The 13,953-nt window shown below is 53.8% G+C and overlaps 1 protein-coding gene across 30 annotated transcripts in view; it reads left to right on the top strand.

Annotated features, from left to right (window-relative positions):
- Positions 1 to 13,953, top strand: part of CACNA1G (calcium voltage-gated channel subunit alpha1 G) — a gene marked incomplete at both ends in the record, with an annotated part of 63,663 nt that overhangs the window by 46,497 nt on the left and 3,213 nt on the right. For 4 of the 30 annotated variants that reach the window (XM_080922957.1, XM_080922952.1, XM_080922968.1 and 1 more), the window contains 10 exons: positions 17 to 106; positions 440 to 632; positions 2,686 to 2,739; positions 7,349 to 7,500; positions 8,288 to 8,397; positions 9,094 to 9,227; positions 9,477 to 9,547; positions 9,684 to 9,762; positions 9,861 to 9,982; positions 10,268 to 10,621. In XM_080922957.1, the coding sequence (XP_080779083.1) occupies positions 17 to 106; positions 440 to 632; positions 2,686 to 2,739; positions 7,349 to 7,500; positions 8,288 to 8,397; positions 9,094 to 9,227; positions 9,477 to 9,547; positions 9,684 to 9,762; positions 9,861 to 9,982; positions 10,268 to 10,621 (1,359 nt within the window). Of the gene's footprint in view, positions 1 to 16; positions 107 to 439; positions 654 to 2,685; positions 2,740 to 7,348; positions 7,501 to 8,287; positions 8,398 to 9,093; positions 9,228 to 9,476; positions 9,548 to 9,683; positions 9,763 to 9,860; positions 9,983 to 10,267; positions 10,622 to 11,291; positions 11,436 to 13,092; positions 13,228 to 13,953 lie in introns of all 30 variants that reach the window. The other 26 variants (XM_080922971.1, XM_080922960.1, XM_080922969.1 and 23 more) reach the window with 18 other exon arrangements.

Below are 13,953 nucleotides of genomic sequence, written 5' to 3'. Positions count from 1 at the left end.
CCGCCCCCGCCCCCAGGCTCTGATGTCCCTGTTTGTGCTGGCCTCCAAGGATGGTTGGGTTGACATCATGTATGATGGGCTGGATGCTGTGGGTGTGGACCAGCAGGTAAGGTGGCGAGAAGGACCATTTCTGGGTTCAGGTTGTTCGGCCTGGGCTGGTTATCAAGTGTAATCAGGCAAGCATGGGTCAGAAGAACATGCTGAGGTTACTGCAGGGCTGTGTTTGTAGACCTGCAGTAAGTTAAAGGAAAAAAAATTTCTTTTTTGAAACGATGGGCGAACAGTTAAAAATGGTTAAATGCGGCGTGAAAGTCTGAGAACACCGGGGTCGGATCCCTGGGGCGATTTCATTTTGTACCAGTGCAGCCGAGGTGGGCAGCACCTGAGACAGTTCCCCACCAGGCTGACGTGACCACACCGTCTTCCTGCTCCCAACCAGCCCATCATGAACCACAACCCCTGGATGCTGCTATACTTCATCTCCTTCCTCCTCATCGTGGCCTTCTTTGTCCTGAACATGTTTGTGGGCGTGGTGGTGGAGAACTTCCATAAGTGCAGGCAGCACCAGGAGGAGGAGGAGGCGCGCCGGCGTGAGGAGAAGAGACTCCGGAGGCTGGAGAAAAAGAGAAGGAGTAAGGAGAAGCAGATGGCCGGTCGGTAGTCTTTCCACATCTCTCTGGGTCATGCTTGACCTTGGCCTTGTGACTGCAGGGGGTTAGGAGCTGGGGCCTGGGGCTGGGAGAAGTGCTCCCGCCCTCCCCTCATCTCCTTACCTTCACAGCATGTCCGCCTTTAGAGCCTGCATGAAGCAGACCAGGTTAGCCCTCATGGGGAAGGAGCTACCCCCACCCCAGGAGGCTCCCTAGGTCTCAGCCTCATACTCCCCAGAGGATACCAGGTAGAAATTAACACTCAGCATCTCAGCATCCCTCGAAGGAGGGAAAGCAACCTGACCAGACACCACACCTCCCAGAACTGGTGTGTTCAGTAGTGATTCAGGGCTTAACCCAGGTGCTAACTCAGATCAACTTAGGCTGTGTTCTAATCTCTGTAACTTGCTCAGAGGCCATAGCTGCTCAGCCAGGGCTCAGGTGGGCCTACAAAGAGGTAATAATCGAGATTGAACTTCAGGACCATACCCTTTTCCCTTCCTCCAAAAAAAAAGAAAAAAAAAAAAAAAACTACTCCCTGATGGTTAATGGTTTTATTGCTGAAGGAAAAAGAAGGAAGGAAGGAAAGAAAAGGAAATGAGGAAGGAAGGAAGGAAGGAAAGAAGGAAGGAAGGAAACCCAGGTGTGGTAGCAGAAGCCTGCAGATGATCAGAGCTCACAGGAAGCAGATACAGTGGGATCACAGGTTTAAAGCTAGACTGGACTACATAATGAGTTTTAGGCCAGCTGGGACTAAACAGTGAGACCCTGTCTCCAAAAGCCAAAATCTAAAAGGGGAGAAAGGCCTCTGGAAAGATTTACGCTCACAGGAAAGCTAAAATAGTCACTCTGTGGCCCAAGACCCTTCCAGGCCCTCACCTACGCTCCCAGCATCTCTTGCACACAGTACGCGCGGCTTCACGCCTCTCACCTTCATGCTTTGCCAGGGACAGGCTGAGACACACGGGAAAGACACAGAGCTGGGAAGAAAGGAGAGCAGCGAAGTAGCTGCTTTGTTTCTGGCATGTGTGCAGGTGTGTGTGCACCTGGCTCCCGTTCCTTTGGGGGTTCCTGTCTGTCTGGTGCTCTGTCATCTCCGCGCCTCTCTCAGTCACAGCCCACGTCGCCCCACGTGTCTGTCTGTGTGGGTTTCAAAGCCTTCGTGTGTCTCCCTGTGTCTCTCCCTGTTTGGTCTGTGGGTTTTCCCTCCTCTCCGCCCGCTCACAAACCGTCTGCCTTCCGCCGATCGGATGTGGGCCGTGCTCTGCGTTTCCCCTGGGTGTGTGGAAATGTGAGTACCACCAAATGAGTTGGGGGCTCCGTGTCTCTCTTGGCTGCATCTCCCGCTTGCCTGTGGCAGGTGCTTAGAGGATGGGGAGAGTGCGGAGGAGTCACAGTGGGACTGAGCCAGAGCTGCTCCAGGAGGACTGTGGAGGGGGACTCTGGCTCCCAGGTGGCCATGAGCAGGTGCAATTCCCTGCCTCTCACCTGCACCTGTTTCCTTCCATAGGCCCCGCCTCTTCCCAGCTCTGGGTTGGGGTCTGGTCTTGATACCGATGAGCAGTTACCCTGTCCCTGGGGCCACACACCCACTTCTGCTCCACCCATCACATACCCCTTGCCGTGAGCAGCCTCAACAAGGCATCTGCACATGCTTTTTTTTTTTTTTTTTTTTTTTTTTGGCAGGAGGCACTGTGGCCCCTGCCTGACCAGCTGGCTCCTCTTCTGGAGTCTGTAGCTATTCAGGTGCAGCTGAAGCCACAGTGGGAGTAGGAATGGACATCTGTTCTGATGACAGTCTGCCTGTCCCCCTTCCAGTACCTTCCTACCCCTGTGACCCTGGCAAGTTGGCTGAAACATTTGTCTTCGGGTGCCCCGAGTCTGGGCTTGGACATTGAGAACTAGCTGCTAGTGTTCTGCACACCCCATGTCTAGGCAGAGTGAGGGTTGGAGCTGAGGGGGAGCGAGCTGCTGAGGGGCCCTGCCCAGCGCACCTGGTCCAGTCAATGACCAATGTCGTGTTTCGTTCTTTTAGATCTAATGTTGGACGATGTAATTGCTTCCGGCAGCTCAGCCAGCGCTGCGTCAGGTACTGCGTCTGGGGTGTGGGTTCATGCGTGTGGGGACATGTTCTTTGCTCCCTCTCCATGGTTCATTGGTTCTTTCCTCTAGGGGTGAAGGGCTGAGGGTCCTTGGGGCCCCATGAAGGCAGGGTCTGAAGTGTTGAGTCTGCGTCACACCCCTAACCCCCTTAGATCCGTGATAAGTTGGATGGAGGTGAGGTGGGCCTGGCGCCCTCTGGCTCAACAGTTCTTAGAAGTCTTTTACAAAGGTCCTGGGCTTCTGCTGTCTTGGTTCCTCTTCCCTGTTCCCCTCTCCCTCACCATTTGATTAAGCTGCAAATCTCTCGGCCTTCTCTAGTCTGAAGGGGAGTCTTTGATCCAAGGGAAAGGATGAGAGGAGCAGCTAGGGGGAGGGTTTGTTGTAACAATGTAGCAATGAATAATTGAACCAACTCATTAATAGTCATCATGGTGGCCTCATCATCACTACAAACAGCAGAACAGCCGAACTTGGGAATTGAAAGACTGAGTTTGCTACAAGCTTCTCCCCCCAAAAGCCATGGGCTTGAGGACAAGTTGAGTCCTTACCTCCCAAAGCTGTGTGTCTCTGAGACTTCCCAGCACCTGCCCCTTACCCTGTACCTGCCCCTTGCCCTGTGCCTCACTCTGTCTCCTGATCCCTAGATAGAGGTTGGGACGATCAAAGCCTATGGTAGGGCTGTGGGGCCCCATCCCATCCCCTGACATCTCCATCTGGTGGTTTCCAGGCTGTTTATCCCAGGATCCATCCCCCTTCTGGCCTCCTCCTGCAGTCTGGAAGACAGAGTGATGGCTTGTGGGGAACACCTTGCTTCCTTATTTTTTACTAATCAAAGGCCCATTTAATTGCTGATCAGAGCTTCTGAGCCGCAGAAGGTCATACCCTAACTGATGCTGAAGAGAAATTGTGTTGCCATTTGTCAATGGGGTCTTCACGGGAGCAAATGTATAATTTCTTTCAAGCCTTGAGAAATTTTCATTAAGACTGAAAGGCCTTCCACAGAGCTGCTTTCTCAGCTGTGGAAGGCCTGGGGTTTCAGCCTGGGAACCTCTGACAGGACCATTCCTCACTGCCCAAGTCAGACAGGCACCTGGGGGATGGACTGCCGGGTCTGTGAGGGCTCAGAGACCTACTCAAGGGGTGCTCTGAGCCCCGACAGATCCTCATCTATTTGCCATGGCCCTGAGCTATAGTATGTGACATTGAGAAATATCTCTCTGAGGTCTCAGGAGTCTCTGGCTGGTTTGTGTCTGCTAGAATCCCCGTGTCTCTGTGTTGGACTGTTTTTCAAATTTCTGACATGGTAGGGAATGAGGGAAAGGTGGGAGAAAGTTGTCTTCAGCATAGCCCTTCTGCGGTATTTGAACAGTAGATTCGAGTGGAGACTGAAGAGTACACACCCTCTTTACCCTTAAATACTACCCAAATATGAGGCTGCCCACCAAGGGTCCTCCACCCAGGGGGCTGTCTCATTAATCAGTGCATGTAGGCGCACCACACCTGTACCAGAGCGCACACTGGCATCTCATCCTGGACTTTTTTACCCAGGGCCTGCTCCCGCTGGCACACGTACTATTCCCTTAGGTTGTAACAATGACCCAGACTCTAAAAAGATCTTCGGAGCATCTTATATCCCCTCCTCTCAGAGCATGGGGTTCATTAGGGTCTATACCAGAGCTTGCCAAACTTCACTGTGTGTAAGACTTACATGGGGAGACAGGACAAGATGTCCTGGGACTCACCCTAAAGGTCTCCCACAGGGTCTTGGTCCTGAGTTTCTAATAGATTCCCAGATACTTGGGTACTGGTATGCCAGTCTGCCTGCACGGTGACAGGCGCAAAGCCAAGTCTCTTGTCTGGGTTTTCTAGGAGTCAAAGGTGTAAACACTTTCTTACTAACCACATCTTCATCTACCCTTCTGTGGCCAGTGGGAGGTATCACCTGGTCCAGGGAAAACGAAAAGGAAAAAGTTGAATCACAGAGAGATACTGGGCCTAAATGTTTGGGTCTGAAGGGAGCGATTGGGGCTGCTAGGTGACAAGACCAGTCCTGTGACACTTGACCTCCAGCACCAGATTCACATCCTCAGCTATCTCTGGCCTCTGTCTCCACTAACCCCCCCTTTTCCCCTCCCACCGGGACAGGAAGATCCAGGGTAGCATGGCTTTTGCTGTCGGACCTGTAACCTTGCTAAAAGCCTATTTCCCACCATTGTCTCTTGCAAACCTTCTGCCCTGGCTGAGCCTTGGGCTCCCTGTGACCTCTACTAACTCACCATGACTGTTGCTGTCACCCACAGGCCCCTCCACCTTTCCTCATTTGCCTCTTGGGCCCCGTAGGGGCCTGGAGCCCTTCCCCTACTGTCTCACTCTGAGCTCTACTCTACCAAAGGCAACTGATACTAGCAGAAAGGGGTGATCAGGCTGGAGGCTGGAGTCTTGCTGTCTCATTCTGGTGCTGGGCCTTGGGCTTTGTGGGTCTCTCTGGATGGCAGAGGGGCCGCTGGAGGACAGGCCTCTCTCTCTAGTTGGCTTGGTGTTCTTTAGACCTGTGCTTCTAATGGAGGTTTCCTTGATCCTGCTGATCTGGGCTGTGAGGTGCAGTTAGAAGGGTATTTAGGGACCTGGAGCTCTGAGCAGATGCCCTGCCTCAGCCCTGCCTCCCCTCTCCTCTGAGTTGCCTGGAGGTCCCCTGGCTGAATGCGGCCCCACCACCATCACTCAGACTCCTGAAGCAAGGCTGGAAGGCAGAGTTGTTGTTGGTGACATCTCTATTTGGCCCTGATGTGCCTACAATAGTCAGGTTGGGGTACAGGGTTGGGGGATGGGGGACGAGGGGACTTCTTCCTTCCAGCCTCCCCTCAACATTGTCTCAACTAATAACGGGGCTAATAAGGAGCCACTTCTTCTAACCTAATTGTATTCAAACATTTTAGTTAATTTTCCATTCATATTTTAGCATAATGGGATCGGGTGTTCTCGGCATTTATGGAGATTAATGCAGAGAAAGAGTTCCGGCTGCTGAGGCAAAACAGGGCAACTAGCGCCCTCTGGTTCTCATGGTACTGAAGGAAGGAAGGAAGGAAGAGGCCTTGGCTGGCCTAGCCACCCTCCACTATCGGGTGTGAATGACCTGTGGGCTCATGACATCTCTTGCCTCTGGCCTCTGCACTCCCATATTCTTGGGTGTCACAAAGGCCACCTGAGCAAACAAAGTCACACTTGGCTGGTCCAAAACAAAGAGATGACCTCAAGCACCTCTGAGATGCACCTGGCCTTCTTAGGTCTGTGCCCTGGTTATCCACACCTCAAGGCCGATGTGGAGAGGGGTAAGGTGGGTTTGCAGATTAGTCGCAAAGCCAAACCCACCACTTCTGGGCATTCTTCCTCCTTTGGCTTTTGGTGGGGACTCGCTCCTCCCAGGCCAATTCCTGCCTCAGTTTACCTCTCTGTGAAGGAATCCTCTGCATGGGAAAAGATAGTTGTATTTGAGCTGGCCTGGGCCCAAAGCTTTCTGCCACCCCTGGGCCAGTTGGTCCCTGGCATGGTCCTCAGAGGCTGTAGGCCTCTCTAGCTGGCTTCTGCCAAGACCTCCTAAGAGGGAAAGGCTGTCTGGGACCTGAGGCTGCCCACGCTTTCCTGGTGAGGGTTCTCTCTCCTCTGCGTGGCTTTCCGTGAGACCAATCTGTTGGCATATTTCCAGATAGCGTGTTCCTCACCTTAGGCTGGCCCTTACCCCAGCACCTAAAAATCAAGACAGTCCCTTGAAATCTGCCCCCAGATTCCTCTTGCCTGCTTAGCAGGATTACCTTCCATTGCTGTGACTTTTCTAAGTGGTGGGCTAACAACAAGAAAAACACAACGCCTGTGACAGATCTCAGACAGCGCTTCCAGCCCAGCCTGTGGTGTCAGGCTGTCCCAATACCCAGGGTAGGCTGGGTACTCATTAGAAACTGGGTGAGTCTGTGAGTGCCACCCTCCTGGCCTGAGCCTCTGCCTCTACCCTCCCCACATGAAGCTGTGGGAAGTCTGGGGCACTGTCCTCTGTAGGCTCTGTGGTAGGTCAGCAGGCAGCCAAGATGTCCAATTTCCAATCTCCGGTCCTATCACAAATCCCAGCTCTGTGTAATCCCTTCGGTGGCCCCAGGGGCTGAGCTTGGAAAAGGCATTAGAGCCTTCACCTCAGTGGTTGGAGCTCCCTTCGAGCCCGATTAGATGGGGTCTTTCATCTTATTGATCCACCTTGCTGCTGAACATGGAATCAGAGGTTATAAGGGACTGGTGTAATTTAGAGGTTGCCCTAGGATATGGGCTCACCCAGTGTCTAATGTAGAGGAGGGGCTTTGCATGTCTCTATCCCATTCCACCCCGACTGCAGGCAGTAGAACAGATGCTTGACAGGGGACAGGCCAAAACAGCCGGCCCCTGCACAGGGCAGTGGGGGTGAGGGTGGGGAATGGACGGGTATCGGGATGCTGGTGACCCGGAATGTTTCAGCACTGGTGTAGAGGCTGGCGGCAGGGAGGGGCTGTGGGTGGAGGGGTGTGGGAGACAGTGCCTGATGTTTGCTCTACTCTCTTTCCTGCCCCCACCAGAAGCCCAGTGCAAGCCCTACTACTCTGACTACTCACGCTTCCGGCTCCTTGTCCACCACCTGTGTACCAGTCACTACCTGGACCTCTTCATCACTGGTGTCATTGGGCTGAATGTGGTCACTATGGCCATGGAACATTACCAGCAGCCCCAGGTGAGAACAAGTGGTGGGCCAGGAGCCTCAGGACCTTCCCAGGCTGAAGTATAGCCTCTGGGTACCAGGCAAGTGTTGGGAGCACTACATGGGTCCTTGTGCCTGACGCCATCTCCTTAGAGGTGGGTATCTGTTTGCTTTATACAGGAGGGCAGTAAGTCTTGGTAGGTTAGTTCGCTTGACCAAGACTACACATGTGAGTGCACTGTAGCTGTCTTCAGACACACAAAAGAGGGCATCAGATCCCATTAGAGATGGTTGTGAGCCACCATGTGGTTGCTGGAATTTGAACTCAGGACCTCTGGAAGAGCAGTCAGTGCTCTTAACCACTGAGCCATCTCTCCAGCCCAAATGAGTACATTTTTATTAAGCATCCAGCATATGTGGCTTTGGGCCTTGGAAGGTGAAGAAGATGGACTGTTTCTTTGCCCTTCAAGACTTAGCTCAGCCCCCAGACTCATCTGTTTCCAGTCATCCCTCTTACCACCTTCCCTGCCAGTCTCTCCATCTGCACAGGGCAGAGGTTGAACTGATAACGGAACAGCCTCTCTCTAGTTCTAGTGTTCTGGGCCTTCTGGCATGTGTATCTCGGGGTGAAATCAGACTCCAGGTTTGAACAGTCATGGGATAGTGGCCAGAGGTCAGCTGTCATAGCAGGAAAGGGGAAAACAGGCTCCCTCAGCTTTACTTTAACTTCCCGGCTCTGGGAAATATTATGATGGAGGGGTGGGGCAGGCTGCAGCCTTGGACCTAAGGAAACCCTGCATCTGGTCCCCACCCCTGCCAGATCCTGGACGAGGCTCTGAAGATCTGCAATTACATCTTTACCGTCATCTTTGTCTTTGAGTCAGTTTTCAAACTTGTGGCCTTTGGCTTCCGCCGGTTCTTCCAGGACAGGTAACAGCAGAGGGGGATCTGGGAGAGTGGAGAGTAAGTAGAGCTGTGTCTCCTGGGGAACTATCCAGAAGGCTGCTGACCCTGAAGGCCTATCTTAACTCTAGTCCAGCTGCCACCCTAGAACTGAGGGTGATGGTGATTGTGGAACGAGGGCTTAAGGGATGGAGGGACTTGGGGTGTGATGAAGGCAAGGCTGAGAGAGCTTTGGCAGCAAGAAATCACAGTAGCCTCAGATGGCACTAATGCCACAGAGCTTGGAGCTGGACTGCCTGTTGGAATGAAACCCTAGTCACTCAGTGACTGGTGACTTTGGGTGTACCTTGGTTCCCTTATCTGTGAAATGAAAGCGAAAACTGTCCCTGTCAGAGTTGTGATATGGATATAAAGCTGTTAAAACAGCACTGTGTTCAGAGTAAATGTATAAATGCAGAAAGCAGAGACAGATGAGGCCAGGTGCCGGGGCTTGTGCTTACAGACTGCATGCTGCAAGGTTCGGAAAGGTGATCTTGAGGTCGGTTTGAGAAACATAGCAAAACACCATATGGGGGCAGGGCAGGGATAATGATTAAAAATGAAAAGCGCAGGCCCCTCCTACAGCTAATTTTCTGTGCCACCAGGGCACCCTCCCCTATACTCCCCTTCCCCTCCACCCAAGCCCTCACCCCCGCTCAGAGAGCTGCATTCCTGACTTTGCAGGTGGAACCAGCTGGACCTGGCTATTGTGCTCCTGTCCATTATGGGCATCACACTGGAGGAGATTGAGGTCAATGCCTCGCTGCCCATCAACCCCACCATCATCCGTATCATGAGGGTGCTCCGCATTGCTCGAGGTAGGTCCAGCACCTACACCTGTGCATCCCCCGGTAAGCAGCTCACAGAGGGAGACGGAAAGAGATGGTTATGCGGATGGCACTGGGTTTCCAGGGGCTTTTTCCCAGCCTCTGTATTAAAGGCTTGTCCAGCATGAGTGAGCTGGGGTATGGGTGGACCATCCCACTAGCTCCAGCCCAGCCTGACTCTCCCAGCTATGTGATGGGGGACCTGGAGGGGCCAGCTCATGACACTGTCCTGTTCTGCAGTTCTGAAGCTGTTGAAGATGGCTGTGGGCATGCGGGCACTGCTGGACACGGTGATGCAGGCCCTGCCCCAGGTAGCTGGGAGGTGGGGTGGGCAGAAGGGAAGGGTCCTCCTGGGGAGGAGAAGGTGCCCTCCGAAAGGGCAGGGGCCTCAGGGAAGCTGGCTGGAGAGCCAGCAGCGTCTTTTCCGTTTCTTTTCCTCTTCTCCAGGTGGGGAACCTGGGACTTCTCTTCATGCTATTATTTTTCATCTTTGCAGCTCTGGGCGTGGAGCTCTTTGGAGACCTGGGTGAGTTGAGGTTTGGGGATGATGGATGAGCCAGGGATGGAGACCAAGAGGGATCATGAGGCTAATGTGATTTTTCCCCCTTCCTCCTCTTCCCCCAGAGTGTGATGAGACACACCCTTGTGAGGGCTTGGGCCGGCATGCCACCTTTAGGAACTTTGGTATGGCCTTTCTGACCCTCTTCCGAGTCTCCACTGGTGACAACTGGAATGGTATCATGAAGGTGAGGACAGGAATCCCTCCCTGGAACAACAGGGGGACACCTAGCCTCTGATGTAAGATTCTTGGAGAGGATGTGTTAGCCATGAATAAAAGCATGTCCCCCTTGTTGCCCATGTCAGAACACTCTGGACTCTTTCCTCAGGACGTGCTCTGATTCACACACACCTCACAGCAGCAGGACACTGATGTCCCTTCTTACCCTCTCCCTCAGCGCCCTGATATCCTATGATAGCTCAGTCGGCTGCCTTCCCCTCTCTCATGCCTCTGCCCTCGACATCTCCCCCAGGACACCCTCCGGGACTGTGACCAGGAGTCTACCTGCTACAACACCGTCATCTCCCCCATCTACTTCGTGTCCTTCGTGCTGACAGCCCAGTTTGTGCTGGTCAACGTGGTCATAGCCGTGCTGATGAAGCACCTGGAAGAAAGCAACAAAGAGGCCAAGGAGGAGGCCGAGCTGGAGGCCGAGCTGGAGCTGGAGATGAAGACACTCAGCCCACAGCCCCACTCTCCGCTGGGCAGCCCCTTCCTCTGGCCTGGGGTGGAGGGTGTCAGTAGTCCTGACAGCCCTAAGCCTGGGGCTCCACACACCACAGCACACATTGGAGCAGCCTCGGGCTTCTCCCTTGAGCATCCCACGGTGAGCAAACATGACCCTTCTAACGGGCCATGGGACAGAAGAGGGGAAGGGAGGGCAGGGCAAACAGCAGCTCAGTGGGGACATATAGGAGCCCAGCAGGCCCCAGGGCTTCTCCTTCATCTTCCTGCCCCTCTTACTTCCATGTTGAGCTGCCAGGTGCCCCTCCACAGAATGACTGCCCATATCCTCTGCATATGGCCGGCCACCCTCTAGCAAAGCAGTGGCAGTCTTGCTAGCGCCTCTAGCCTGGCGTGGCTTCCCCTTCTAGGCTCCTAGGTTCAAGGCTAAGTTCTCTGTTTCCTTCCTGTTTCTTTTTTGCCCTTACCCAATTGTCACCCCTCTGTCCTACGTGTTCTCTTACCTTCCTGATTCCCTTCCATCTTTCTATCCTTTCGTCTTTATCTCTCCCTCTCCCCTGTGGATCTTGACTGTTCTCATCCCCTCCCACTCCTTCCTCCTGCACCTTCTCCATGCTCCTCTCCCATCTTTCTGTTGCTGTGTGTGTGTTTGTGCGTGTGTGTATGTGTGTGTGTTTGTGTATGTGTGTGTCACATGGGTTCCACTTCCACTCTTTCTACCCCTTTCCGACCCCCTCCTCACTTCTCATTGTTACCCCTCTGATCCTTGCTCCCCTGGCTCTCCGGCTCCCCTTCTGGGCTGGTCCTCCCAGGACAGACAGCTGTTTGACACCATCTCCCTGCTGATCCAGGACTCCCTGGAGGGGGAGCTGAAGCTGATGGACGAGCTGGCAGGTCCAGGGGGCCAGCCCTCTGCCTTCCCTTCCGCCCCCAGCCCGGGCGACTCCGACCCACAGGTTACTGTGCCCTGTCCCGTGCTCCTTCCTCTGACCCTGCCAAGTTGTGCCATGCTATGCTGTGCTTCTGGGGTGGCTGGGGGTGTGGCCTGACCACTGAGTAGCTAGAGAAAGAGAAGCTTAGGGCCAGATAGTTGAACACTGCACGTGACAGGAGGCAGTGGGGAGGGTAGTTCAGGCTCTGGAAAGTAGGAAAATCACCCTTTTGCAGGAGAGAGAGGGGGTGGAGGAAGGGCTTGGAGAGATTCATAAGAAAGATGCTGGAAGAGAGTAGAGATGGGGCAGTGGGACTTGAGGGGTAAAAGAGGCTAAGTATCAGGTCTAGGCGAAATCCTCTGGGGTTAGTGCAAATGGCCACAGGACCCATAGAAGGACCTGTTTTAACTAGTCCGTTTCTTCAGTAGTGTCTAGTACCCGTGTACACTCCTCTGGTGACCTTGTAAGCACAAAGGCCACTGGACATGATAATGGCTGTCACAGGCCGTTTTCTCTCTTGAGGGAATATAAGTGAATTCTGGGATATAAACGCGAAGTCTTGGTTTCCTCACCAAATGCAAATCCCTTCCCAGAGCAACCAGGGTGCTCTTCCTTTCAAAGGCACAGGAGCAGCTTACCCACTGGCTCAATAGTTCTTCAAAACCCCACCCCCACCCCAGGTCAGGGGTGTGGACTCCAGATGAAGCCTAGTGACAACCTGCTGGGAGAAGGGATAGGCTCACAGGTTTCTAGGCAGTCTTTAGCCTGGTAGACAATGGATGGTGGTTTTCACACGGTAAAGACCCGTGCCTCTTGTTAGAATCCAGTCTCAGATTTGGCAATGACCTAGAAAGGGAATCTAGCTAGTCCTTTCCCCAGGCTTCCCCATTCTAAGCTAAGCCCACAGGAAAGGTGGAAGGAGGAGGTTGGGATAGGACAGTGATCAGAGCAGCCCATTCACCCAAGCACCACTCACCCCCCAGTATCTTGCAGGTGCTGAAGCTCCTAGGTGAGCCACCTAGATGAAGTGGTGGCCCAAGTGCGCCCCCTTCGCACTAGCTAGAAGAGAACTTCTCAAGGCCCACATTGGAGAAGGGGAAGCAGGTTGCAGGCAGGCGGAGGAGGGCCCATGAGGGGAGAAGCCAGAATCTGGGGGCAGGCCAAGTCCTGCTAGGCTTTTGGAAGCGAAGAGAATAGGCAGAAAACAGCCGTCAGACTGGTGGCATTGTCCCCAGCGCGCCCCCCCCCCATCCCCCGCTGTCATGCTGCTCTCTGTCTGCAGAGAGGAGATGGGGCTTTGCTGGCCTTTCTTCTTTTTATTTGGTTTGTTTAGTATCATCTTTATGTGAGTGGAAGCCCTCTCCTCCGCTCTCTCCCTGGGTGCTGGTAGTGTGGGAGGGGGCTGCTAAGATTCCTGGGGTATCTTTAGAATGTGTTCCTGCGTCTCTTGGTCTCTCTGCTTTGCCAGTGTTTGCTCTGTCTCTTTGGTGCCTGCCGCAGACTCTGATCAGCACAGGGGGTTGAAGTGGGAGAGGGGAGGGGCTGTGGGTATATTGGGCGAGGGGTGGAGAGTGAAACGGGATGCCTTCCTCCCCGCTTTGTGGAAAGGGGAAGTGGGGGCTGCAAGTGTGCCGAGTGTGTGTCCTGGTTTCTCATGCCTGCTCATCTCTCTCCTGTCTAGATCCCTCTAGCTGAGATGGAGGCTCTGTCTCTGACGTCAGAGATTGTGTCTGAACCGTCCTGCTCTCTAGCTCTGACGGATGACTCTTTGCCTGATGACACTCACACACTCTTACTTAGTGCCCTGGAGAGCAATGTACAAGCACACATTCCTTGCTGCTCCCCCAGCCTGGGCTCGGCTGGTTGCAGGGCTCCAGATCCTCCTCCCACTCTGTGCCCAGCTCTTGCCCATAAGGCTTTCCCTTGTGGGCACAAAGTGCCCCAGCCTTTGCTGGCATGAATTTTTCCTTGTACCCCCTGGGGGAATAAAGAAATTAGATAAGATAAAACCAAGACCCTGCTCTGAGGGCTCACAGGAGCAGCCATGGTGACTGGGTTATTCCAGGAATGACAACCCAAAACAGAAGTGGCTTGGGAGCCAGCTTCTGTGTTTGGAGCCCTGTACCAGCCAACCCTCCCTCCCTCCCTCCCTCCCTCCCTCCCTGCTCCCTCCTCCCGCCTCTCTCTCATGAGACTCACTAGTGTCCTGGGTGAGACCCAAATCTTTGCTATCACCGCCATGCCTTTCCCCCTGGGGACTGTTCCTGTTTCCTTTTGCTGTCCCCCTGTGTCTTTATGTGTCCTGTCCTCAACAAGCTCTGGGGGTGTTGGTACTTTGACCTTTCTGCCCTTCCTCAGTTTCCCTCTGCCTCTCCCCGACAGTGAGCAGCCCCCTCCTCTCACCTATTGCCTTGTGGTGTGAGAGCTGGGCCAGCCGAGGCAGGATCTTGATCAAAGGGTCTGCGAGGGGCTCTAGAGGGTGTGGCTGGTTGGAAGGAGTGGGTTCTGGGATTGAGACTAGAAGAGAAAGACTCAGACTCTA

This window comes from Micromys minutus, assembly GCF_963924665.1.
Source record: "Micromys minutus genome assembly, chromosome: 10".
In the NCBI taxonomy this organism is placed as follows: domain Eukaryota; kingdom Metazoa; phylum Chordata; class Mammalia; order Rodentia; family Muridae; genus Micromys; species Micromys minutus.
The sequence above is the reverse complement of the archived record's forward strand: the minus strand, read 5'-3'. Positions and strand labels throughout refer to the sequence as shown.